Here is a 26,191-nt window from a genome sequence, read left to right as displayed (position 1 = left end):
ATCTTTTCTTCAATGTACATTTTTGGTGCCTTTGTCAAATATAAGACAACTGTAATTATGTGGGTTAGTCTCTGTGTCCTCTATTCTGTACCATTGATCTAAAAGTCTATTTTGGTGCCAATACCATGCTGTTTTTGTTGCTATTGCTCTGTAGTATAGTTTAAGGTCTGGTATAGTGATGCCACTTGCTTTACTCATTTTGCTAAGGATTGCTTTAGCTATTCTGGGTCTCTTATTTTTCCAGATGAATTTCATGACTGCTTTTTCTATTTCTATGAGGAATGTGATTGGGATTTTGACTCGAATTGCATTAAATGTGTATAGTGCTTTTGGTAATATGGTCATTTTGAAAATATTAATTCTGCCTATCCAAGAACAAGGGAGATCTTTCCATCTTCTAAAGTCTTCTTTATTCTTTAGCATTCTGTAGTTTTTGTTGTAGAAATTTTCACCTCTCTTGTTAAGTTGATTCCCAAGTACTTTATTTTTTTGGTGTAGTCAATATGGAAAGCTGTGTGGAGAATCCTTAGAAGACTGGTAATGGAACCACCATTTGACCCAGCCATCCCACTCCTTGGTCTATACCTAAAGGACTTAAAAACAGCACAAATACGGATACAGCCACATCAATGTTTATAGCAGCACAATTCACAATAGCTAAATTGTGGAACCAACCTAGATGCCCTTCAATAGATGAATGGATAAAGCAAATGTCACACACACACACACACACACATACACACACATATATATATTTAAAATGGAATATTATTTAGCATTAAAAGAGAATAAAATCATGACATTTGCAGGTAAATGGTTGGAGCTGGAGAATATAATGCTAAGTGAAATTAGCCAATCCAAAAAACCAAATGCTGTATGATTTCTCTGATTTAAGAATGCTGATTCATAATATGTTTCTAGGGGGCAGGGAGATGGGAGGATTAAATGAACTCTAGGGAGGGCAAAGGGGAAAAGGGGAGGGAGGGTAGGGGAGGAGGCCTAGGGGTAGGAAAAATGGTGGAATGCAATGGTCATCATTACCCTAAATATATGTATGAAGACATGAAGGATGTGACTCTACTTCGTGTACAAGCAGAGATGTGAAAAATTGTGCTCTGAATGTGTAATATGAATTGTGATGCATTCTGTTGTCATATATAACAAATTTAAATTTTAAAAAAAATTTAAAAAGAAATATATATTAAGACTAAAAACAAATAGTCATAGGTCCTAAAATAAGCTTTTAAGTAATTGGTTTCATCATTTTGCCTTCAAAGACTTTTATGAGCATATTTTAATTTTTATATGGCTTATTTTTAAACTAGTTTAAGAGTACAGTTGACTGACAATAGCTGTGGGTTCTGCATCGTTGGATTCAACCAACCATTGATTGAGAATATTCTAAAAATACATCTGTGTGAACCCATTCAGACTTTTCCTTCTCATTATTCTCTAAATAGCACCGTACAACAGTTTACATAGCACTCACATTGTATTAGCTATTATAATCTAGAGATGATTTTAAGTAAATAGGAGGACATTTACAGGTTGCATGCAAATACTATAACTGTTTTATATGAGGAATTTGAGTATCTCAGATTTTGGTATGTGTAGAGTTCCTCAACCAATTCCCTTGAGGATAACAAGGGAGAACCATAGTTGTCAGGTAACTTACCTTGCTACTTTCCTTCTAGACAGCTCAGAAGTTCCCTCAGAAAAGTATGGGAAACATTCACCAAGCCTCTAGAGACACTAGACTGGGGAGTTCTAAGTTCATCAGTTTTTCTGATTAATGACGGTGGAGATAGTTTGGTTACAAACTTGGACTGCTTTGGTGTCTTACTGAAGTGATAAAAATCAAGGTCCAAATTTTATAATTCGGGGCAGAATCCTTGTTGGCAATGCAGAGAAGTACCTGGAGGCCTCTCTTAGGGTCTATCCCTCCCCTTCACGGGCTGTTGATTTTAACAAGTACCCCTGTGATGCTGGGGGACTGGATGCATCCAGAAAGTACAGTCTCATGAAGGCTGCTTTGTTGGATCTGGCTGACGGGGCAGGAGTGAAATGTTAACTTTCTAAACTTGCTTTCCTAGATCTTTCCAAAAGAGCAAAACAATGCTGTAATTTCTCAGGGCTGTGCTAGACAAAAGATACTAGTGTTTTTCCTTGGCAAGGGGAGGAGAGAGGAAAGAATGCTGAGATTCTAATCCCAGGTTTGGAGCATCTCAGGAGATCCCAAAGAACACTTGTCTTTTATGACAGAGCATTTCCCAAGCATCCCTTTGGGAAGCCTCAGCCCCTGATTGTCTGGGAAGCATAAACTCACTCACTTTTGGCAAAGCTCAACACACCGGAGCATGGGAAACACAGATTAAAACGGAGATGCTTCTTACTCTCCAGATTGTCTGGTTATACATTTGCTTGGCATAAAAATAGAATCACCCGAGGGAAAGTGGTTCCGCTGGCTCATAGTGAGGGCCAGAGGAAACCCCCTCAGTCTCGTGAAGGTTAAGCATCTTCATCCTTTCAGCTCAAATTAAAGAAATCATATAAAATAAGTTTAAAACCCTCAGGACTGCGTAATCTAAAGTTACTTGTCTTATTTTGCTGGGGGGGGGGGTTCTGTGGTTCTGTGGTGGAGCACTCCCTGATGCACTGGACAGATGCTGCTTTGGTCAGAGTGGAAAAAACTTTCCTTTGTGGTTGCTTTGCCTGGCTGAAGGAGCACAGCCTCACCTACTAAGGGGCTCACATCTCTTGTCAAAGGCAGTTCACCCATGTCCATCAAGTTTGAAATACAGTGATTGTCATCTAATCTGTTTCCGTGGAACTCTTTCTCTTCTGCTACTGGGAGTTCTAAGAGACAAGTTGACCCATCGCTACGGACGTCATTATGTTCAATGGTAACATCTGGAATAAAACCAATAAATAGCTATTTGTTCTGATCTATAGTCTGGGGATGCCTATCTCTAAAGAGGCTGGCACCTCTTTGCTTGGGATTGGGGGTCCTTGTCCTATACTTCTGGTGAGTGTTTTTAAGTTCCATCCATGAGGAGGAATCTCCTGGGCTGAGAGGTCTCTGTGGTGGTGGATCCTGAAACCACCATTCAAACCACAAGCCACACCTGATGTGCTACACCACAGACGTGAAAACCAGCGGGGGGATCAGCTCTGTCATTGGACTCCACTCTCCCCACCCTGATCTTAGGAGTACAAATATCAGTATGCAATTCAGGAGAGGAAACTTTAATAGATTTGCTTTTCAAAGAATCTGGTGTCTTTAGTGGGCACCAGGGATGACAGACTTCCTTACTTGGTTCTCAAAATGGCACTAAAAACTGTAGTAGAAGGCAGTAAGCATCAAAGAGGGTGTGTGAGAATGAATCACAGCAAGGACATGACTACAACCATGTTCGGCTCACCTCCAATAATGTTAGGAACAAGAGCTGACATTTATTGAGCTCCGGCTCTGTGTCAGGTACCGCTCTAAGTATCTGACAGGTACATGTAATCCAACTCTAAGGACCTTCCTCTGGGCATTTTTGTGGATGCTCAAGAGTTAAGTGTATTTGGTAGGCATAGACTTACCTTCTTGAAAAAGACAAGAAAATGAATTGTGCTACCTTGAGAAAACCTGGAGAGTGTCTCTTCAGTGGTCGCAATATCCTTTTCTGTTCCCTGAATGTTGAAGGATTTGGTGAAATGAATCCTCTAATACAAAAAACTGCCCTTATCTCAAAACGAAACACTCCTAGTATACGGGTAAGATCAGTGGAATGTGAATTGCTCAGATCCAATCTGCAAACAATTGATATCTCCGACAATAACATTTCTGAAATTTACTTCTAATAACCATTTTTCAAAAGAGAGATGGCTTCTGTAGCAAAGTCTACTAATGCTGGCCCAGATGCCTGAGGTCAAAGAGAATTAGGGTAAGTTGAGGCTCATTGGATGGTGACAGAGACCCCCTGTCCTCTCTAAAGTGCCCTCCCCAAACCAGTGAGTATACCACAGGAAGTAGTATGAGAACAACAAGAATCAGCACATACATTAGCGAGGTTTGATTCATGTAAACAGCTTCAGTGGGAGAAGATGGCTGTTTTGGATCATGTTCATGTCTATAAAGCTCAAGAAAACTGAATGCAATCTGCTATGCACTGAGCATTCTTGACCGCTTTCTGCTCTATATTGTTTTGGTAAAGAGAAATAAATGCATGCTTGGAGTCAGGCATGGGCTTACCCAGTGAAGGTCATAATCAGATGGCCTCGCTCTTCCTTCTTCGTCTTCATATAGTGGGAAGCCTTCCCTCCGAGCCTGATAATACTCCTTCCGCAGCTTCTGGATTCGGTCAGTGCTCCCACCCATGGGACGGCCACTATAGCACAAAGACAAATAGAGTCACACAGTCACATCATCCTTGAAAGTCACTTTTTGTTCTTCTTATTAAAGGGGATGGCATCCAAATTGGAAAGATTGGATAATGTAATTCAAATATGCTAGGAGAATGATGAAATAAGTGATATAAATGAACACAAAATGGCCCTTGCATGCATACCTTTAGCTCCAAGGGTCAAAATATCTGACTTGGCATTAATAAATGCCTTTGGAATGAGAAGGTAAGACAAAGTCTTGACCTTTCAGAGCAATTAAAGAAACTCAACCCTTTCTTATTATAATCATACACACAGAATCTGGTTAAATTTCAACATGGGTATCTCATTTTTCTCAAATAAGCACTGTCTATTTGGAACAAAGTTCTGGTTGTGTGACCCGAAGGCTGGATATCATGTGGGGCTGGCATGTGCCACTGTTCATTTCAATAGATGTGGGAATTTTGGGAATGGGGGTGGTTGATGGTGGGATACACGTCAATAGATGAATACAGTCAGGGCACAGGCAAAGAAAGTAAAAGCCATGCCAAAAAATTAAAAGAAAGGATAGTGGGGTTGGGTGACAGCTGAATGGCACCTATCCAAGGTTCTCCTCTTTACCTTAGCCACTGTTTCCTCCCAGGACTCACCGCTGTCCAGTACCTCAATGTACCCGACCTGCCCCTCCACATCCTCCCATCCACACGTCAAATGATATATGCTCTCTTCCCTGTCTCATTTAGAAAGCAAATTAGAATAAAAGTGAGTAATGGCACTGGTGATTTAGTGTATTTAGAATTTATACTAATAAATGACAAAAGTACGGCTGGCGAATCTGGGTACTTTGACTCAATTGCAAAAGACACGCCTATTTCACAGGCAGGTGAGGATCACTGCTCCAGCTGGGGAAGGACCAGGGTAAGAAGATCAGAGGAAGCTTGCGCAGGGCCCAGTGTGAGGAGCCTTACATGCTAGAAAGGTCCCTGAATGTTATAGTTGAGTTTTAAATTTAAATGAGGCCGCTGATAAAAAATAAGATCTCTAAAAGCACTAGAAAGTAGTCATCTATTTTGTTGAAGCATTTTAAAATTCTGCATACAAAATTCTTGAAAATATTTATTTTTTAGCTGTAGTTGGACACAATACCTTTATTTTATTTATTTACATGTGGTGCTGAGGATGGAACCCAAGGCCTCACACATGCCAGGCAGGCGCTCTGCCGCCGAGCCACAACTCCAGCCAAGCATACAAATTTTAAAAAGGGAAATGGGAGTAACAGGTTTTGGAGGGAAAGCATTTTTTGGAGCTAGATGGCAAATTGAGGGAGGCATGACCATGCTCTCTGGTGCGGGCTTGGGGCTCTTCTGGGCCCCATAGATACTCTTCAGCCCATGTTTTGATTAAGAAACAACAAACCCTTAGGAATCACACCCTTTTAATTTTCTTCAATATGTATTCTAAAATTCTCGAAATAGTTCTAATTTTCTTTCTTTACTACCACCTTTCTTAAATAAAAGTTTTCTTTGTGCAGTTGAAAGAGATAACAATAGACACAAGAAGGCCTGCTTAGCTTCTCTGAAGCACAGGGTAGGCAGGAAAGGTAGCGCCATCTATTCTGAACTGCTTCCTTTGCTCCAGAGTAACAGGAGATGACTGTGGTGGCTGGATCCCATGCGCAAGCTCCTGCCAGTTACAGGAACGCACAAGCTGCGTTCAAACTCACCAGATGAGTTCAATCAACGCGGTGCAAACATCGCATACATAATCTATTAGTTTACCCTGAAGAAACTGAAGCACTGAATTCAAGTAGAATGAAGTCATCAGTAATAAAGAAAAAAAGAGAGAAAATGATAAGGCTGTGTTCAAAAAGAAAACACCAAACACCACAATTTTCCTCCATTTGTGGTGGTGGGGAAATCATACAAGGACTGTAAACTATTCTTCCATACGCCTATAAATACGTTAATTTAAAAATATGGGTTTGATCAGCTTGCTGTTCTCATGTAAGGGAATGAGGAAAGAATATAAAATCAGCTGTTCAGGATTTGAAAAGTCCCCTGATGGTTGACAGGAACATGACTGTTTACCCAGAAGAGAAATCTCGCTGCAGTGAAAAGACAGGACAAAGTCTTGGAGCTTCTTAGAGCAAAACATGCTGCAGATTTTTCCTAGTGTGACTATTGGAATATGGAATGCTGTGCAAATGTCTTATGATAATGTGAGACTACACCTCAAGATCACCTCTTCTTTTTACCTTTCAAACACATGCTACCTTTAGTAACTATATCAGATTTTTTTTCTTAAGGAGGCATTTTATACACTAAAATTTGGAATACTAAATTCTGATTTCACTTTTCAATTCTTTTCAATGGATGAAACACATAAAAGTCTACCAAAAAATTAATAAAAATTACATATACCATTATTTATAGTCAAAGTCATTAATTGATTTCATTTTGTGTTGAAGATGTAGAAATTTAGCTATTTTTTGATGCAGGATTTAAAATGCCTTATGATAACAGCAGTAATCATCATAATAGTTCACAATTTATAGAACACTTATATAGCAAATATATTGATACAAACTTTTACTTACTCATTTTTCTGCCCAGAGAAGACATCACTGATCAATTACAGATTCTTTCCCAATAATCCTAGACTTTGTCTCAGAATACTTCTTAACCCAGACTTCAGAGAACCACTACAAACTACAGGAGCTGGTACTTGGGGTGAATTTATTTTCAGTGCCTGTGTAATAAGTGCCATAATATCTCAAAGTCTCCAAAGAATATTGAATGATAGCTTTTATTGTTCTGCTGAATGAAGACAGAGGATATGAGGCTCATGGCTAAAAGACAATTATCAAGGTAGGTCTGACTTCAAAGTCTTTTCTTTCCAGGATAGCTTACTACCATCTAAGCTGCTTCTCTTCCTCCATCGTATTTATATCTTAGAGACGGGGTCCTTTAGCAACAAATGGAACCAGCATGCATATCAAAGTTAGCCTAGAGCTCTTACTTTCTGAGGAGCTAGATTTTTCTTCTCTGTGTTTGTTCCATCTGTTCTATTTTCCTGGCTTTATGGAACTAAGAAGTATAGATTCTAGGGACTCTTTTGCCTGATAGCTTCAGAAGTGACATCAGATTATGATGTAACTTGAATACTCTTGGGACCACGTAAAATATGTCAAAGTAGAAATAACTCAATCTCCGTGTTGATAGTTAGGAAATTAGGCTTTATGTTTTATGTATTCACTGGGCATTCTTACAAAAATGTTCCTAGTATAGCTATGTCTATTGAAGGGGATCAATGCTAGTCATATACTTTCAATATGCAGAATTTTTTTGTCAAGTTAATTTAAGCAATATAACAAAACAGATATATATTGCAGTGATTTCTTGTGAATCACACAGCCTATGCCTTTAGAGGCAGAGGTATAGTTAAACAGTCCCTTCTATAACACCACAGAGCTGAACAGAGGTTACAGTTGTAGTGAATTTCAGAAACCACATCGTAGCCACCTACAGGTATGACCAACTGGCCCCCACTCGTAAACTTCACATTAAGGTGTTATCTGCTTCCTTGGAATCCAACTTTATTCTTTCTAGTTTATAATTCTCTCAGTTGTAGTACATTTTCAAGTGAGTGTACATTTGTGCACACCCTAGTCTCCTCTAGTTGCTGCTGTAGACTGGAGGAAATAAACTAACATCTAGCATGACATTGTTGTTGACATTTTACCATCACGGAGGCTCAGAGAAGTAAGAAAACTGGTGAACAGGGGAGCAGGATTCAAGCCAGCCCTGTTTCTACCCTCTCATGTTGCCTTGTACAAAAGGCATTAAAATGCAGTAGGCATCTTGCAGCCTCAGTTCAAGGCATTTCAAGGCAGAGGGAATTTAGCAGAGCACATTTATAGCCATGCCTTTTGATATTCTTTTATTTGCACAGATCTTTGCAATAAAAATAGAAATTGAAGTAGCTAAAGTAATAGAAATACAAACAATGAGGCCTTTATTCATTAACAAATGATATTGGAGCATTTGCAGACTGACATTTCTGGGCAATTAATATTATATCTCTGAAGAGCTTATGAGGGAAGCTGGTGTAAAGCAGGGGTGCAAAAGATCTCACATGGAAGACAAAAGAGAACAGCAGTCAGGGCAACTGCTGGGAAGGTTCATTCACAACCGAGTGAGAGGGAGCTGGTCACTACAGTGAACCACTGACCACTGCTGGACTTGTGAGTGACCTGTGATACCTTTGTGTGCACGTGTAAGTGGGAATGTTCATCAATACGTAGACTCTTGTGGTGATTCATTTGTATATAGTTAATTCCAAACAGCTGTTTCTGTTTTCAGATAGACTCAAGATATGTAACTCATTCTGAAGGGAAGATGTTTGCCTTTGGTGAGCATACTCTTCATTTTAAGTACAAGCCCGGTAGGTCAGTGAGCTTTTCATACCTGTGAACAAAACACTTGAGAACAACAACTTAAGAGGAAGAAAGTTCATTTGAGCCCATGGTGTCAGAGGTTCAGCCCATGGTTGGCCAACTCCATTGCCCTAGACCTGAGGAGAGGAATAATAACTTAGCAGAGGGCATGTTGTAAGAAGATACTCAGTTCACAGAAGCTGGGAAGCAGAAAGAAAGCAAAAAGCTAGGGACAAGATATAATTCAAGGCCACTTCTCAGCTGTGGTCCACCTGCCTATAGTTACCACCAAGGAGTCCATTCAAATTATCTATTCATTCAATGTTTTAATCCACCGATGAGTTTATAGCTTTCCTAATCTAATCATTTCACCTCTGAACATTCCTCTAAACATATGAGCTCTTTGGGGGACATTCAAGAGCTCAATAATAACACTGATGTCCAGATTTGATGATGGGGCTGAGAAGTAGACTTAATAGAAGGGCACTTTCAAATATTCACAGGAATATTCCTATGTGGATGTGATAGCGTAAAGTCACTGAATAAATATCATTGTTGACTCTGTAATGTCAACAATGATCAGAAGGCCAGAGAATGCTTTTTTAGGGTTTGATAGGTTATTTAATTTCTTTTAAAGCTACTTAAAATGTTATTTTGATACCTTCTTTAATTTTTTTAATTGAATAGTTTTTCTCTTTCTATACCTACAATGGAGTGAAATTTCAAAGGTTTTCTCAAAAAGGGTTTAAAGATGTGGAATGAAGAGAAACAGCTTTTCACATTAAGTGGACTTTTTTTTTTTCCTGTCTTTTCTCCATCTCCCAGGGGGAAGGGTTGTTTGTTTCTGTCTTTTTACATTTAAGGAACTAAAACCATCATAGCTTTAAACTTAAAATTTGGCAGTACCATAGTTCTACCTTTGAAAAGAGTGAATCATTTTTTCCCCTCTCAGAGTAGAAAGAGAGCTCTCAAAACATTTAAATATACTGTGGCATTCATACTCTCAATAACATGAATATAATCAAATCTAACTGGCTATATGCACTCTTATTTTGCTAATTCTAGTTTAAATCCCAAAATATTTCTGGGAAAAAATATTCAGCTGAAGACAGACCATCATAGGATGTAACTGTTACTTATTTTTTGTTGGTTGGTGATGAAGATTTCTGCCAAATAAAAATTTTGAGAGATTCTTAGATATGCATCCAAAATTGTCATTTGCAAACATTTAAGATTCATAAAACTAGCCTTAATAGCATTGACACTAATATTTTATAGATTGAACATTCAATGAAAATACATTTAGGCCAGGCACAATGGCACATGCCTGTAATCCCAGTAGCTCAGGAGGTGAAGGCAGGAGGATCGTGAGTTCAAAGTCAGCCTCAGCTATTTAGTGAGGCACTAAGTAACTCAGTGAGACCTGTCACTAATAAAATACAAAATAGGGCCAGGGCTGTGGCTCAGTGGTCGAGTGCCCCTGAGTTCAATCCCTGGTACCAAAATAAAGGAAAAGAAAAAAAAAGAAAGAAACTACATTTAAATAGTGTGTCCATATATACTAAAAAGATGTAATTATAAATAATTGCTTTAAAGGGGGTTTACAATTCTTCTAATGACATTTTAGTCTAAATAGCTCTGAAAATTAACTGGTGTCAACTTTCAATGAAAAGTATGACTGTATAATTTCACTATCTTACAAAGAATCATTTTTTCCCCCAAAGGTACATTGACACATAAGATTTTTTTCACTGTAGAGTCTAGTTTGGGGACCCCCTAGCTGAGTACCCATGGAAAACATTTGGGGATTTTTTTTTTCTGTTTCTTTGCACATTCACCATTGCTATTTACAGTAGTATCCTTCATTTTCCATTATTTTTGCCAAAAGTTCCCCCTAAAAAGCAAGAATATGCCTATTCTTACATGTGCATTTAATTTCTACCAGATTTGCTATCTTTTTTATTAAAACAGTTACTTTAGATTAGGAACTCATTGCTTTCTATAAGTGCCTATGAATTCCTATATTAAGAACAATGATTTTAGATAGAGGATGAATATTACAAACAAAGCAAACTTTCACATCTAGAATTTCCTTTCAATTTCTAGGACTGCTTTCATCAACTGTCTCTGACATTAGACCTCACAGTAGGTGAAGAAACAGTGTTTAGGCCTCTTAAGAGATTAAGAGAGTATTTAATGTCACATAACAAATTGGTAGCAGAATATGAGAAAAAAATACACTCTATGCTAACAAATAACTTTGAAAAGTGTGCATTTGTATAAATTTTCAAGAGTTCAGCAAGCTTACTCCTTATGTCAGGATCCTATGGGGAAGTTGAAAAACTGGTCCAGAGAGGTTGACATGCATGTTAGGGTCATACAGAAGGAGAAAAGTCACAGAGTATGTTGATACATTAGCTCCAGCTGGAATCCTGCACAGTGGTCCCTCCCCAGCCACAATGATGCTGCCTGTGGCATTTTGACCCAGATGCAACAATCTGACAATGTGACTTGGCTTACCTGGGCTCCTGACTTTGCCATGGCAACTTGAGTCTGACCTTTGGTCTTTCTCAACGTGTTTCCTGCTTTCTGCACCTGTTTCCTTTGAGATCCCTGTCTTGGTACTTCCATCCCTAGCTTGGTGAACTGACCCTCTGACTCCTATAGCTTGAAGATTTGTCTTGGAAATTTTCACCCTGGACTGGACCTTCACCTCCATGAATCAAGCCATTGTGGTGCAGCATGAAGAAATAAAAGGCCCCTTCCCTCGGCACTTATGATTGCATAACAGTGAGCATCTCCACCCACACCATGAACCACAGCTGCCATTTACATTCCAAGTTATCTCACTGATTCACGAAGGGCAACTATTCCCATGTGATTGATTGCTATGATGCAGAATCGTCACCAGATCAATGTCATCTCTTCTGATAAAAGGCATTGCTCTCTCTTTGCTCTTTATCACTTGAGACAATGTGAGGCTGCTCTTTAATCAGAACATTCTGCCTCTCTATCTTCACTTCTAGCAAAGTAGAAACTCTTTAGGAGTGACACTGTCAGTGTCAGTCAAAATGCAAGAACACACCTTACTTTGCTGTTTCAACTCACCTTTCTAAGCCTGTAACAAATAATTGTATTATTTTGATGCTGTATAATGAACACTTGGCTGTGTTCAAATTTCAGAAGCTAATTTGCAATTAGTCATAAAATAATCATTTGAGTTATTCATATTTTTATAATAGTAGGATTTGTTTACTCCAACATACACATTGCAATATTTTTGAATTTTAAGTAATTTACATAAACACTGGATACTCCAAAGTCATATATAAGCATGCAATACATATTGTCTTAAGGCGTTTTGCCAATTTTATTCTTTTTATGTGGTGCTAGGAGGAACCCAGTGCCTCATATGTGTGAGACAAACATTCTACCACTAAGCCACAACCCCAGCCCAACTTTTGCCAATTTTATGAAGAATATAAAGTCTGTGGACATCTCAGAAGGAATTTATCAAGTGATTCATATGGTAATTTTTGTTTCTTAAAAAATAAGTATTTTAAAATTTAGTTGAAAAATTCACACTGGATGATAGCAAAATTATTCCTCCATTTCATCTCTACATCTTTGCCAAACAAGCATACAGAGATGCAAAGAAAAATAGATTTGAATCAATATGGAACCATGCCTCTACTGCATCTTCTGCTACAGGTGATGAATAAACCATGCCAGGTATTGTAATCCATTTATGTGGGGGGTGTAGAAACAATATAGACACAGCTATTCCACATGGCTGAAGTATAGTGACATTACATTAGGACTTAATTTAACTGATATATTTATTTTATTCAAGCTTAGACAAAAATAGGGGCTTGGGCAATTTGAATAGTGACAGCATTTCTCTATCAGCCATTCCATTTAATGAACATATATGCTCCTGAATAGGAGATGACTTGGTTTCCCTCTGTGGGTGTGCCTTCCTAAATACCTTTCATGAGTTTTACATTTTGCTGGACATGATTCCAGTGTTTAAAGACCTGAATTACTTGTTCAATGTGGTCCCTGATATGCAAGCTAACTGCTTCGGCTGGTGCTCAATCAAGGAAAGAACCATATAATGCAGTAGTGAAAATGAAAGTAAAGCAACAACAACAAAACAGCCTTGGGCTGGGAGCCGTGGCACATGCCTACAATCCCAGTGGTTTGGCTCTGAAGGTTGAGGCAGGAAGATCCCAAGTTCAAAGCCAGCCTCAGAAACTTAGTGATGCCCTAAGCAACTGAGAGACTCTGTCTCAGAATAAAAATTAAAAAGGGCTAGAGATGTGGCTCAGTGGTTCTGTGGCCCTTGGGTTCAATTTCTGGTACTCAAAACAAATAAAGCAAAAGACCCCACCACTGGGTGGATTTAGGGAGCGATGATAGGTGGGGGCCAACATAACATTCCCTGTAGTGTTTCTCAAGGCTGATTTTGACTGTGAACATTTTTGTCTCACATAATGTCTTTAGCTGGTAACCTGAAGACTTGAATACTTGGCACATTACAAGTTTTTTCAAAGAATTTTTTGGTCCAAACTAAAATGAGCAAAATATTGCTGATAAGGAAAGGGGAAGAAGCCTGTATTATTTTAACTCCCATTCAAATTCTTGAACTGAACCAAAAAAATAGTTTCAGGAGACATAAACTTGCTGTTAGTAAGTACCGTGGGCAAGTTAATGATAAAACACACACAGACACTTGTGACCCTTCTCAAAAAATTCAAATCACCAATAACTGCAGGACCGCCAAAGATAAAATTATTAACTTTTGGGTTTAAATCAAATACAGACTGAGTTTTAAGAATACAAATCTGATATTTATATGTGGATTAAACTTTCAGGGTCAATTCTGGGAAAAATAAGCCTTTGTGGGCTGCAGGCCATGAAACTTTGGGAATTTCTTAGGCCTCCGTGAAATCGCTTCTTCCTCAGAGGAAATGGCACAGAAGTTTTCTCTTCTTTCAAGGGGCCACAGAATGCCATCAAAACCAGGGATCCTCAACAGCTGGACAGCTAGATCACTCCTCGTGGACAACAAGGAAGCCCCAAATATACAATTTTAAGGCAAAATAAGTAGTTTCTAAGTGATTCGGTGCATGGATATGGTTTTTTTATTTAAAGGATTAAATAAAATCCTCTAAATAAAGTCAGGAGAATTATATGCTGTGGCTGCAAAATGTTAAGAAGATGAAAACAGCAATTTCTTACTCATTCCACCAGGCAACCACGCTTTCTTCCTCCCTCAATGGAGGAGGTTAGGAAAATAATAAAAGTATCAAAAAAATGTTTTTTAAAAAAGAACAAATTTTGTTTTGTTTTCAAAAAGAATAAGACTAGGGGTCACCCTAAGTCTCAGGAGACAAAGTGTTCTAACTATTGATGGCCTGTAAACTAGACCTTATCTTTGTATCTGTTAAAGAGATGTATAATAAATTGTTTGAACAGGTAGAAATGATGGCTAGGTCACACATGTATGTGGCTGGGGCAGATGTTAAAGATCACATATGCTGTTAAATCATACTAATAAGCATATAACTCTATTTGCATTATTCTGATATGATTAACATGATAGCAATTAGGTCCAATAAGTCGAAAAATTTATTAATAACATATTTTGATATGACCTACATCCTTTTCACACTCATATGCATGAATACACTGAGCTCTTCAGAAATTTTAATTAGGGTTATAATACCCACCCAGTCCAAACAGATTCTCAAATCCAAAGAACTGCATAAAAAGTTAACAAGTACTTAGGTCTCAAAGGACATGAAGTTCAATAATATCCCACAGCTCTTCTGAAGCATTTTCCAGAATGTAAAGAGAGCTCTGGTAACCCTGTAACCTCTGCTGACCTCCTCACCTCAGGGTTTTGTGGGTCAGAGGACAGTTTATATTAACATTGTCTATGGATTGTTTTAAGTGTTGTCAAAAGATATTCAGATTCTTACAAATCCTTGGTAGAAAAATGCCAACTTTTTTTCAGCATGGAATAGAAAAAAGTAAATGAGTGTCAAACTTAGATCACTAGTTGTTTTTAGCAAAGTTCTCCAATAACCTGAGTTGTTCTTGATATGTACATTATTTAAGCTTTACTTATTTTTAAATTTTGCTATGTCCCTTTCCCTGGGGATATGAAGGTGATTTAAGGCCCAGACTTGACCTGGGGGATTTCACAGTCCAGTGGGGGAGATGGTAATAAATATTGACAGTGCAACGTGGCAATTATTATGAGGGAATATCAAAGAGTATAATGAAGTCCTGCAGCGGCTCCAGAGAGCTTGAGTAAGTCTGCTGGGGAAAGGAGAGGCTTCGTGGAGAGAAGGAAACAAGGATGAATGGGTGTGACTGGGCATCTAGGTGGAAGGACATCACACATACAGGGAAGGCCACAGGAAAGGGTGCAAAATTAGGAATAGCAGCAGTGTGGGGAGTGTGTGGAGAAATTGGGCAATGGATCTGGTAGACCACAATCAGCTCCATACACCCATCTTTCTAAAGGATGATGCTCTTTCAAATAGGAGGGCATCATTGTCAGAGTTAGACTTGACGTCAAGATAAATCTGGAAGAAATAACCTATGGAATGAATTAGTTGCTCTCTATGGATTTTTCTTGCATTAATATTCAATGATTTCTTGTGGGTGCACACACTTCAGACTAAATGGTTGGCCAAATCATTTCCCCACTTGTTAAATACCATGCCTGGGGACCACTGTAGATGGAAAACAATGGGACATGAGACTTTCTTTCAGTTTGAAAACTGAACATTTTCTCCAACCTGAGCTCTTGTTTAACTGGTAACATTAACTGGTGGTGATGAGTGACATGTCATTAATACAGTGATAAATTTCCCATTAAGAACAGAGCACTGGCCGCCAAATCAGAGGGCAAAAAGTTAAAGCAAAACAAAACAAAATGAAGGAATGAAAACAACCCATTATGGGTTGGACAAAGGCTTTTGTTTTCACTGGTGTTCTAAGGGAAAGCAGTCCTAGAATCTTAATTAATAGATAGCCATTGCCCCATTCAGGCAAGGTAATGGTGAGTCTGAGTATCTGCAATAGAGCAATTTGTAGCTGTCTTCTGGATATGAAAAGTGAATGAGTTGTCAAATATCAAAGAAGAGGGAAAATTAGGCCCTGTGCCGCTGACAATGGAACTCTATAAATAACTCACATTGAAAACGAGTAAGAACCATAACCCTCCTCCAGCTTCAGTAGCCTCTCCACAGTGTGACAGTTGGTAGTTTTTTCAATAGACATGATGTCAATTATGTCTTTTATCCATCACAGGGAAGCCATGTGTGGGGAATAATCGAGGATTTTTTTTCCCCCTTTAGTGCTTCACATAACAATGCTTTTCCATTTTATTTATATCATACTGAGGCAAAACAGCTCTCTAATCCGTAATCTATACATTGCGTCAATCCTATTCTTATTTCTTCCCTGGTTCCAACAGCTTTATTAGCCACAATGATCTTGTCAGCTCTCAACTGTCTGTAGAAACAGGAGGCTGGGGAGAGGGTGGACACTAAACAGGATAGATGATTTAGAAAAATCTCATTTAAACCAACAATGGGGCTGGGGCTGGGGCTCAGTGGTAGAGCACTTGACTAGCACATGGGAGGCACTGGGTTCGATCCTTAGCACCACATAAAAAAAAAATAAATAAAGTTATAAAAAAATTGCTGTCCTTTAAAAAAAAACAACATTAAAAAATAAATAAACCAACAACATTAGTTTCTTTCCTAGCAAATGTTTCCCAGAGCTGTAAATAATATCCCAATTAATTGACTTAAGTTTCACATTCTTTCCTTGCCCAGACTCTTGTTTATTGAAGGTAATAATGAGGAAAAGAAAAAAAAAAAAAAGGCCAAAAGGCATCCAGTGCTGGAAAAGCAGAGGAGACACAAGGCTTCAATGAGGAAAACCAAGTTTGGATGGTTGAGAGTTAATGACCCAGGAAATGTGTCCAGCCTGTGACTAGAGAGATGCGACTTTTCAGATTAAACACGAGAACTCACATACCCAAAGGAACTTTTGGGTGACCGTATTTGTTTCCTGACTTTTGCTATTTGCCATGAACTTTGTTTCTCTTCATTCCTCTGGCAACTATATTTCCTCCTACTTGCAGACATATTAAGGATAGCCCTTCAAATGTAATTAGTTCATTATTTGTTAAAGAAACTTGCTTTTAGGAAGTATTTAGGACATTTTTTTAGGACATTTTGAGTGGCATTGCATTATTTGGTGCATTGTTTATCAGGATGACGGAAGGAAGTAACCTACTTTATTAGAGATAGTTTCTATTCTACAACGAAATCATCTTTTTATCCGAGTGTAAATAAACCCACTGCCATCTCGCTAGAAGCTTTCTATTTTTTCCCCCAAATTCTACATAAAATATAAGCCACAGGCTTAAATTGAATCACTATGTTATTTCTTTATATATTACTTGACTTATTTAAAAAAACTGAATACTTATTGTATATTTGAGAGAGCTTCTGAATTTATAACCTGCCAAAAAGAAAAAAAAATCATTTCCTCTTCTTCAAAGAAGCTTTTTAATACTGGGTCCAAAATATCTAGGGAATTGGAGGAAGAAAAAAGAGAAAGGGAGGGGGAGGAAGGGAGGGACTACAGAAAAAGAGCTAATGGTCAAAATGCATCCTTATAATAAAATGAGCTTCTTAATGGATGCTCACTACAGGAATAACATTAATTCAGTATTAGGACTTTCACTGGAAAAATATGAATGCAATTTATCTTTTTAACTGTCAGCTGCATTTCTAAAGCTCTGAAGTCTGTAGCTTCCAGGGGCCTTTTGTCTTTCTGCCATGGCAAGAATATCTTGGACAGCTGTAAGAGCTTTCTAAGCTATCTTTCTCAAAATCCATTAGCTAATTCAAGGAACCTAATTAGAGCTGCCATTTTGATGGAGCATACTGAATGCTCGGTACAAACTAGTAACACCATCAATGTTTATTAGAAATCACAAAACCTAAAGTGCTCCATTCCCCATGAATATTAATGGGAATACAGCAAACAAAATATTTATTAAAACATATGCTTAATACCATCAAGGTTTACAGACAGATATTGAAAGGGAGAGAGAGGCGCCCACTTGAATCTGAAGGCATGTGTGGTGGACACACAATGAACCAAGATTTACACTTAAGCAGCATGTAATCATTATTTGCAGGCCCTTCCCACTTGTCTGCCTGGGTTTTGCACCCTGGAATTCAGTCCCTTGCAGCTGGGAGGACAGATGTGAATGCAGAGAAGTCTGAAGGAGGGGATAGAGGGGGCCTTTAAAAATAAAATAAAATAAATTAAAATAAACAGCTGCTGAGCGCCACAAATTCTTGTCAGCAGAGAAATAAGTCTTATTTCTCTATAAAATTGGCAGCGTGATGACCTCAGTATTTTCTACCCTCATCCAAAAGAGGTGTCACCGAATTAATCCAAGTAGCTATTATCTCCTGTTCCCATCCTGGGGAGTTTCTGCCTGGCCCTGGCCCTGACCCTGACCCTGAGTGTGGGGGTGCCTCAGCCTTGCTGGAACCCTGCTGTGAGTGAGCCCTTGTCAGCACAGGTCCAGGCTTACCAGTCCTGCAGAGGATGGAGACACTGCTCCTCTTCTCTGAGGAATAATTAGAGACCCTCTGTGAAGGTCACTGTCCAGTAGCCCTCCCCCCACCCTCCCTCAAGCTATTACCTCTCTCTTTTCTTTCCCCTTTTACCAAACTTTTAAAAACAATCATGTTCTCTCTCTCTCTCTCTCTCTCTCTCTCTCTCTCTCTCTCTCTTTTGGGCTGATGTCAGTCTGGTTTGGCCTTCTCCATTGCTAAATCTGACCAAGCAAATCCTGGTGGCCTGGCAGAGCTGGCCATGGGACAGCCGCCCTTCCTGCAAGTCTCTTGCTCCTCCTCCTGCATTGTCTGTCTCCTTTGATATCTCTTAAACTGGTCCTCTTCAACACAGGCCTTCTCCAACATTCTCTAACTGCTTCCATGTTTTCTCCCTGGGGAAACTGTTTACTCTGTGTTTGCTGATCATATTCCTTCTCATGCTCATTCATAGTCATCCATCCATTCAACAAATCATGCCCAGAGCTCCTTATCTGGGGCGCTTCTCAACACAGCCTTCCTGCACAAGGACACAAGTCTCTGCCTGCACTGTCTCACAGAAGCTCCAATAACCATATGCAACCCTCACTCCCCATTTGGTCCTGAAATGAACCAAAGTTCTATACTTAACTTGTCCAGAACCAACCTTCTCCTGCTTTCATGAAAAGCTACTTCCCTCCCATTGTCTTGGCTTTTTAATTGCGTCCCCATGCTCATCAAAGCTTGAAACAATGATCATCATGCTGAACACAAGCTCTGGAGCCAGACCTCCTGGGTTCCAATCCTGGTTCTCCCTCATTTGGAGCAGCTATGTATCCAACCTCTCTTATCTGTGAACCAAGGATAAGGTTAGAAAGATTGCACAGTCTCATTCTGAGAATTGAGAGAGTTCTTATTTAAAGCAGTTGGAACAGTGCAAGCACACGGTAAGAACTCAGTAAATAAGCACCTACTGTGTTGTCGATATTACCTTATTTAAAATTATTGTTGCTATCTTTGTTGTTGATATCTTCAATTGGCTGTAATCAATAGCCTCTAGCACTGTGCCCTCCCCCGCATTCCTATTTCTATAATAATACCATGGAAACTAGTCTCTCCCAACCTGACTCCCTCCAGTCCGTCACCAGATCACCCTCCCAAGGTACATCTCTGTTCACATATTGCCCCTGCTCCCCGCATCTCTGTGCTGTCTTGCCACTGACTAAGCCCTTCTTTACGCAGCCTCTTTCTGCTCTCGCTTGTGGTCTGGTCTCTAATGAATCTTTCATTGTCCCCTGAACTTGCCCTCAGTTTCATCTACACTTCACTGTAATTTTTGACCCTCATTTTTAAAAATAACACAATTCAGAGCAAATCACATCTTTTAAAAAAATGCCCACTGCCTTTCCAGCGTGCTTTGACTAACTCTCCAACCCTTCCCTAGGGTCTTTGTGGCTGCTCTCTGCAGATGTGGCCTGTTTCCCTCTTGCTGACTTTGATTTTCACTCAGCTTCATTCTCACTGTCCACATTCCCTCTATATCCCAAGCTTGTCCCAGCCCCAGGAGTGTGGAAACACTGCTCTGCCTGAAACACTCTGTCTCCAATTTCTCAAGGTGGCTCTCCCTTGTCAGAGGACCCTCCTCTGGCCTTTGGACCTGTGGACTGTTTGAGCTGCTCCTCTGCAGTTACCCTGCTTCTTTCCTTTGTTGCCCTGATCACTGTCTGAAGCATCTGCAACCCTTTTCCTCCACTTACCTCAGACTTCACACCTCCACAAGAGTCTAGATGCTGAGAGCAGGGATCTCAACTGTTTCTTTCCAAGCCAGGGCTTTACATTATCTAAAGGAATTTGAAATCTTTTAAGGGTCTTACATCCACTTAGCACTTATTTATCAAGTACTCACTATGTACTATCAACTGCCCCAAGTCCTAGGAATAGAGGCAGAATATAAGACACACACAATCCTTAACCACAGGGCTTTGGGGTCTAGTTGCAGGGTGGGGAGTGAGATAATACACAGCCCAAGAGGAAGAAATATCAAGCAGTGGTAAGTACTACCTGGAGATTTAAAATACAATTGGTGATAAGATAGTGACTGGTGGCTACTCTAGATTGAGTAGTCAAGAGAGGCCTTTCTTTTAAACTCAGGTCTGAATTACAAGAGGAATAATCCAAAAGTATCTCTATGAAGAATATTTGTGAAAGAGAAAACAGCGGGAACAAAAGTCCTAAGGAAGGAATGAAAGAATGTGGCTGGCAATGAAAGCTCACAGGATAAAGTAAGTTGACAAGGTCATATGACAGGCGACACTCTGGTCATATGGTCCTGAGGACTTGGCAAGATCTCTGGACCTTCCTTGGAAATATCAAGCAATGAAATGAATTGACAATAGATTTTAAGCCAGGAATTAACATGCTCTAATTTAAAAATTTAGAACATAATCCTGGCTTTGCTACAGAAGACAGAATAGAGTTCGTTCCAGATATCTAAGTGAGATATAGTGGACAGGTCAAGGTGGTGGCCGTGCAATGAAGATAAACATATTAATCCATTTTCAAGTACAGGCTGGTCCATGAATCTTTCCTAGAAGAAAATTCCTTTTTCTAAACTTGAGATTCCTACAATACTGCACACTTATATTATGGCCATCGCCTTCCTCTTTGTGACATTGTTATCATTTGTAGCTTATATTTTTCAAACCTTTGTTTCAAAGCCCCAGTAGTGGCTAAGTGATACAAAAAATTTAATCACATGTCTCATGTAGAACTTGGCAAATTTCCTCACCAAGGATGTATTCAGTTCCCAAGTTTTTGTGGGAGTGAAGAAAGCCATTTGAGAATATGTACAATGAAATAGAAATAGGAAGAAAAAGTGATGATTGTGCTATTTGAGGATGAAGTAAGGCTCGTTCAAGGATGGCGGTTATACATGTGAGAAGGTTTAGGGCCAGAACTATGCAATCATACCTATAGCTACTACCTGGAGAACTTGCTTTTTCTATTTTTCTTTCCCAGGTGCCTACGCAGAACACCATCCTGAATAGCTTAGCCTAAGCTACTCTGCCATTTCTATGTAATGCACAGATATTTTACTGCTTAAAGCAATTTCTCTAAGTTTTTGAAGTTCTCTCTACAGCAACATGTTCTCATGGTCTCCTGTTTTCAGCAATTGCTATAACATCTTGGTGCCATCAGGTCCCATAGGAATTGTCTAGCCAAGCAGTAATGTAGTTTGCTTATTAATGCTCATGGAATAGATGTGTGCTGAAACGGTGTTATTGGAGACCTTTTCCATGCTATTTCATACTAAATATAGCACGCACACTAGTAGATGAAACTGTCTGGAAACTGTGAACATCCACGCTCACACGCTTTCAAGGAGGTGGGCCGGCACTCTTTGCTGACCTTTAGCTTTGAATTAAATTTAGCTCCTCATCCTCATTAGACTCTAACTGCCAAATAGCACTCTACTCTGATGAACAAAGTTCTCTAATAAGCATATCACTTTCTAACACTGCAGAAGTAGCTGAAGTCTCAGGCAGGGCTAAGAAGAGAACCACCAAATGGAAACATTACATTCCATCCCAGGTAAAACCAAAAGCATTCTCTTTAGTATTTAGTCAAGTCCAGCTCTGGGTAAAAGAGAATAGACTTTGATATTAGGAACACAACCTGCTCACTGTCTATGAAGCTGGAGGACTTGGAAACCATGAAAACCCACTCGACCTGATGCTCAGGGTAAATTTAATATCCACAAAGCAAATTTTTGAAGTGCTCTTATGCATATTTTCAAGAGAGACTGGTTAGGCCCACTAAAGGGACTTAGGGACTAGGGAAGAAAGACTCAGACAGGTTTCCAGGGTAATTGGGAAGCCCCTATTTGCCTACCCCATTGCTTCAAGGCCCATGTAGGAAATCTAACCTCAGTTTATTTCAAAGCTGTGATCTCCATTAATAGACAGTCGGTGCTGGATGTCTTTCACTGTCAGGCATTCAACTGCAGGTGAGTTAATGTCTGTGAACCAGCCATGACACCAGGAGGGAAAACTGCAGAACATGAGGACCTTGAAGGCCCAGTGGAGGCTGGGTGAGGTGGAATGAGGCTTCCTAAACAGAACCTCTTCTTTGCTATATTCCTCTCCAAGTCTAGCTCTGGGCTGAGAGGTTCACAGTACTGGAGACCAATTAGCTATCACGAAGATAAATTTATTAAGTGCCTGCTGTGTCTAGAGTGTTGGCCTTTGTGCCAAGGTCCAAAAATAAAATTATGAAACTTCTCTTGAAGCAACCAAGAAGCCTTCTCCATGTACATGATTTTCCTCTCTGTATTTCATGAACACTCCCACTTTCTTGCAAATGCACTCAGTTTGGCCATGGTAATTCAGGGTGATAAGCTGCAAGTTGTTTTCTATGATGTAGTGCTCTGTACTGCAATCTTAGGGACTATAAAAATTGAATCCCTTCCTTTTTACTTCCCTAGACTCAAAAGCAAGAAAGAGAGGCTAAAATCATGTGTCTTAAAATTTTGTTTTACAGAGCAGGAGCCCAACAACAAGGAAAGACGTGTGTTTACCTCTAGAATGCTTTTTGCTGTAGCCATTTTATTGCTTTTGTTAAAACTGATGCCTCCAATTTCTTCACAGGAGACATTTAGACATATTCCACAACTGTACCCTTCAGGGCAGCTGAACATTAAAAGGGAATTTGTACAGTTGAGGTATGGCTCAAATTTTGTGGGAGACAGCAGCTAGAATGGCGAAGGGAGAGAACCTATGAAAAATTCACAAGTAATGCTTCTACACACATCCTCTGTTCTGTACCAAAGAGAATGTTGCTGTAAAAATATACAAGACAAATTCAGATTTTGGCACTTATCGGCTCATAAAACATCTTAGATAGCTAATTGCATAATAACCTGAAGCATATTCCTGTTGTATACAAGAGAAGTGCAGTTCAAGTGCAAAAGCAAATGTTTGCAGAGTTCAGGACTAAGTCCTACATCAAGCTTCATGCTAATACTTGATACCCTGCAATTTGAACAATGCAAAACCAGATATACTGTTCCTGAATTTGGCTTGAAGTGCATCTTCACACAGATTCAACTTGGATCCACTCACAAATATAAAGAAATGTGGAAATGCTATTGTCACAGACAAGTACCAGATGTTTTCATTATACCACCAGAATACACAGGGTAAAAGGTTATTATTTTTGAGTGGGGGGAATAAAACAAGAAAAAAAATCACATGATTAGGAGATGAACTTTTCAGCAGGTGAAATTACTGTTAATGAGTTTGATAGATGATCTCTGTCTCATGGGAAAGAAAGAAATGGTTCATTTGGGGAAAAAAAATTTTGCTTTCAAAATCTTTTGCACGTTGTTATCTCTAGTAAGAGGATAATGCAAAATTAATTCGTGGTTGAGAGAGAAGAGAAGAGAAGATCAGAAAAAAGGACCACCAGTAAGACCATCCAGCATGGGAATCTGCCATGCATAGACAATATTTTCAAACTCAACAGAAGCCCAATAGATAAAGCATCAGAACTTTCCATTCCACATTCACTGTAGTTTAGGGAGAGTAACAGGCTACTAAGAAATTCATGCATTAAGGATGATGATTGAAAACAAATGGAGTGAGAAGTCTACTTAATATGGTTTTACACTGGTGATTCTTTTAAGAAATAAAAAAAAGGAAACTTCACCATTCTACCTAAGACATTTATTAGAAAAATGTTAAATTAAGTCATTTGCAGTCAAAATGAACAAATTGGAGGTCTGCCTAGGTGCACCGGTGGCTCTCCTACATGCCTTCCAACAGTGCGTGGTCTGGCTGAAGAGATAGCTAATTGACAATTGTTCCTCCACTGCTTGTCCATTAGGATGAATCCAGCTTGTGGACACTGAACCTTTCAAAGACAAAGAACTGCATTAATTTTGTACTTCTGGAGTGTTTAATAAATCTGACACTGTCTGGTGGTTTTCTTCATTTTCAACCACTTGACAGCTCCTGTGATCACAAATTTCAGAGAATCTATTTTCCTGTGTAAAATTAACAGCAATAAAACAAGCTAAATGGAATATGACCAAATCACAGAGCTCGTCATATCATGGAACTTCAAAAAGAATCCTGGAAGCATGCTGAAGAGGACTTATAAGCTTAAATTCAAAACATTGCTCTGAATCAGAGACTTTCATTGACTGTCAAGACAAATAAGGATGCCCACTTCATTTGTGGAAGCAAACAGTTTGCCTATCACCAAAGAGCAGCTTGTGTAGTCAATGCTCCTCACACTAAATGCTCAGGACTTTCTCTTTTCTTCCTCTTACATTTGTATTGCATCAAGTAAGTTCTTCTTCATAATTTTTCTTTTCTAATGGCTTTCCCCTCCCTATATGTATTTTTTTCAAGGGGGGAAGAAAAGCAAAGGGCAGCAAAACCAGCCTTAAGTGCTTGGCAAATGATCTTCTTGAATCTGGACCTCATAAATCCTATAAAACGTTATATTTCAACAATGGGCTGGAAAAGCTTTTCTCTCTGCAATGATGAAGCCTAGCTTCAAAATTTATAGTTTCATTTCAGAAATGGACTATAAAAAGAGACTGACTTAGCTGTCTATCAACTAAGCCTGACAATAGCAAATAAGGTGTGAGCTTTCAATGTCAAATATACATTTAATATTAAAATTCCCAGATTAAACACTGCAAAGGGGTTTCCTTTGCAGCACATGCTGATGGGAATGGTGATAAATGGAGCCTGGGTTGTCATAGCAATGTCCAGACCCTGAAGTGACATTTCTTTCACTATCTATGCTGAAGATCTTATTTTCTTAATACTGACTATTCAAAGGATGCTATTCTATTAGGGGGAAGGATTAGTCAATTAAAACAGGATACAAATAGATGTGGCTTGGTTCAGTGCATAAAGGACTCAGGTGTGTGATCATTCATCTTTTTTTTCTTTTTGTCAAGACAGTTATGAAAACTTGCATCCAAGTATATGTTGATGGGTTGATAAATACACACAGATCTGTGGAGAGAGAAAACAAAAGTTGGTTTCCAAAACTATTTTCCTTAATAATGAGCCAGGGCTGAGACAAAATGAAAGCTTCCAGTGGCAACTGGGAATAGGCACGAGTTTCTATAAAAACGCTTAGCCTCACTGGTAAGTTGAGAAGTTCAAAGTAAAATGATATGATATTATTTCTCACTAATCAAATTAATAAAGGCTTAAGAGAGAGGAAGTGATAATACCATTTTATCAGGAAGGAGGTGAAAGGAACTCTCTTCTACACTACTGCAAGAAGCTCTATTTCTTTAAATTTTTTTCTAAAACATCGTTGATATTATGTTTCAAGTCCTTGATTCATCATTTCTATTCTAGGGATCTTAAGGAATAATCCAAACTGTGTGGCAAAATTTCTGGGGAGGTGTCAATCAAAGGGAAATTTATAGCACTGGAAGTTCTGAAACGCCCTAAGTATCCGGTATTCAGGGAAAGGTTATGTTGAATATTGTATAGTTAAACAAAAATGCTTTATGCTACCATTATAAGTAAAGATATTTAATGGCACTGGAAAAAAATCACAGTATAATGGGAAAAATGAAAGCTACCAAAATGTAATATATACATGTAAATATTATGTGTGTTAGCAAACAAATGATATATATTTTATATATAGTGATATACATAGAAAAAAGATCTAGGCACAGCGGCACAAGCCTGTACTCCCAGCAGCT

The 26,191-nt window shown here is 39.0% G+C and overlaps 1 protein-coding gene across 2 annotated transcripts in view; it reads right to left on the bottom strand.

Annotated features, from left to right (window-relative positions):
• Pard3b (par-3 family cell polarity regulator beta) overlaps positions 1-26,191 on the bottom strand; it is a 978,588-nt gene that overhangs the window by 96,309 nt on the left and 856,088 nt on the right. The window contains exon 21 of one of the 2 annotated variants that reach the window (XM_005335090.5): positions 4,241-4,376. In XM_005335090.5, coding sequence (XP_005335147.2) covers positions 4,241-4,376 — 136 coding nt within the window. Of the gene's footprint in view, positions 1-4,240; positions 4,377-24,158; positions 25,482-26,191 lie in introns of those variants that run through there. The other variant, XM_040294778.2, reaches the window with a different exon arrangement.

Source organism: Ictidomys tridecemlineatus, chromosome 7 (assembly GCF_052094955.1).
Source record: "Ictidomys tridecemlineatus isolate mIctTri1 chromosome 7, mIctTri1.hap1, whole genome shotgun sequence".
NCBI lineage: Eukaryota > Metazoa > Chordata > Mammalia > Rodentia > Sciuridae > Ictidomys > Ictidomys tridecemlineatus.
The sequence above is the reverse complement of the archived record's forward strand: the minus strand, read 5'-3'. Positions and strand labels throughout refer to the sequence as shown.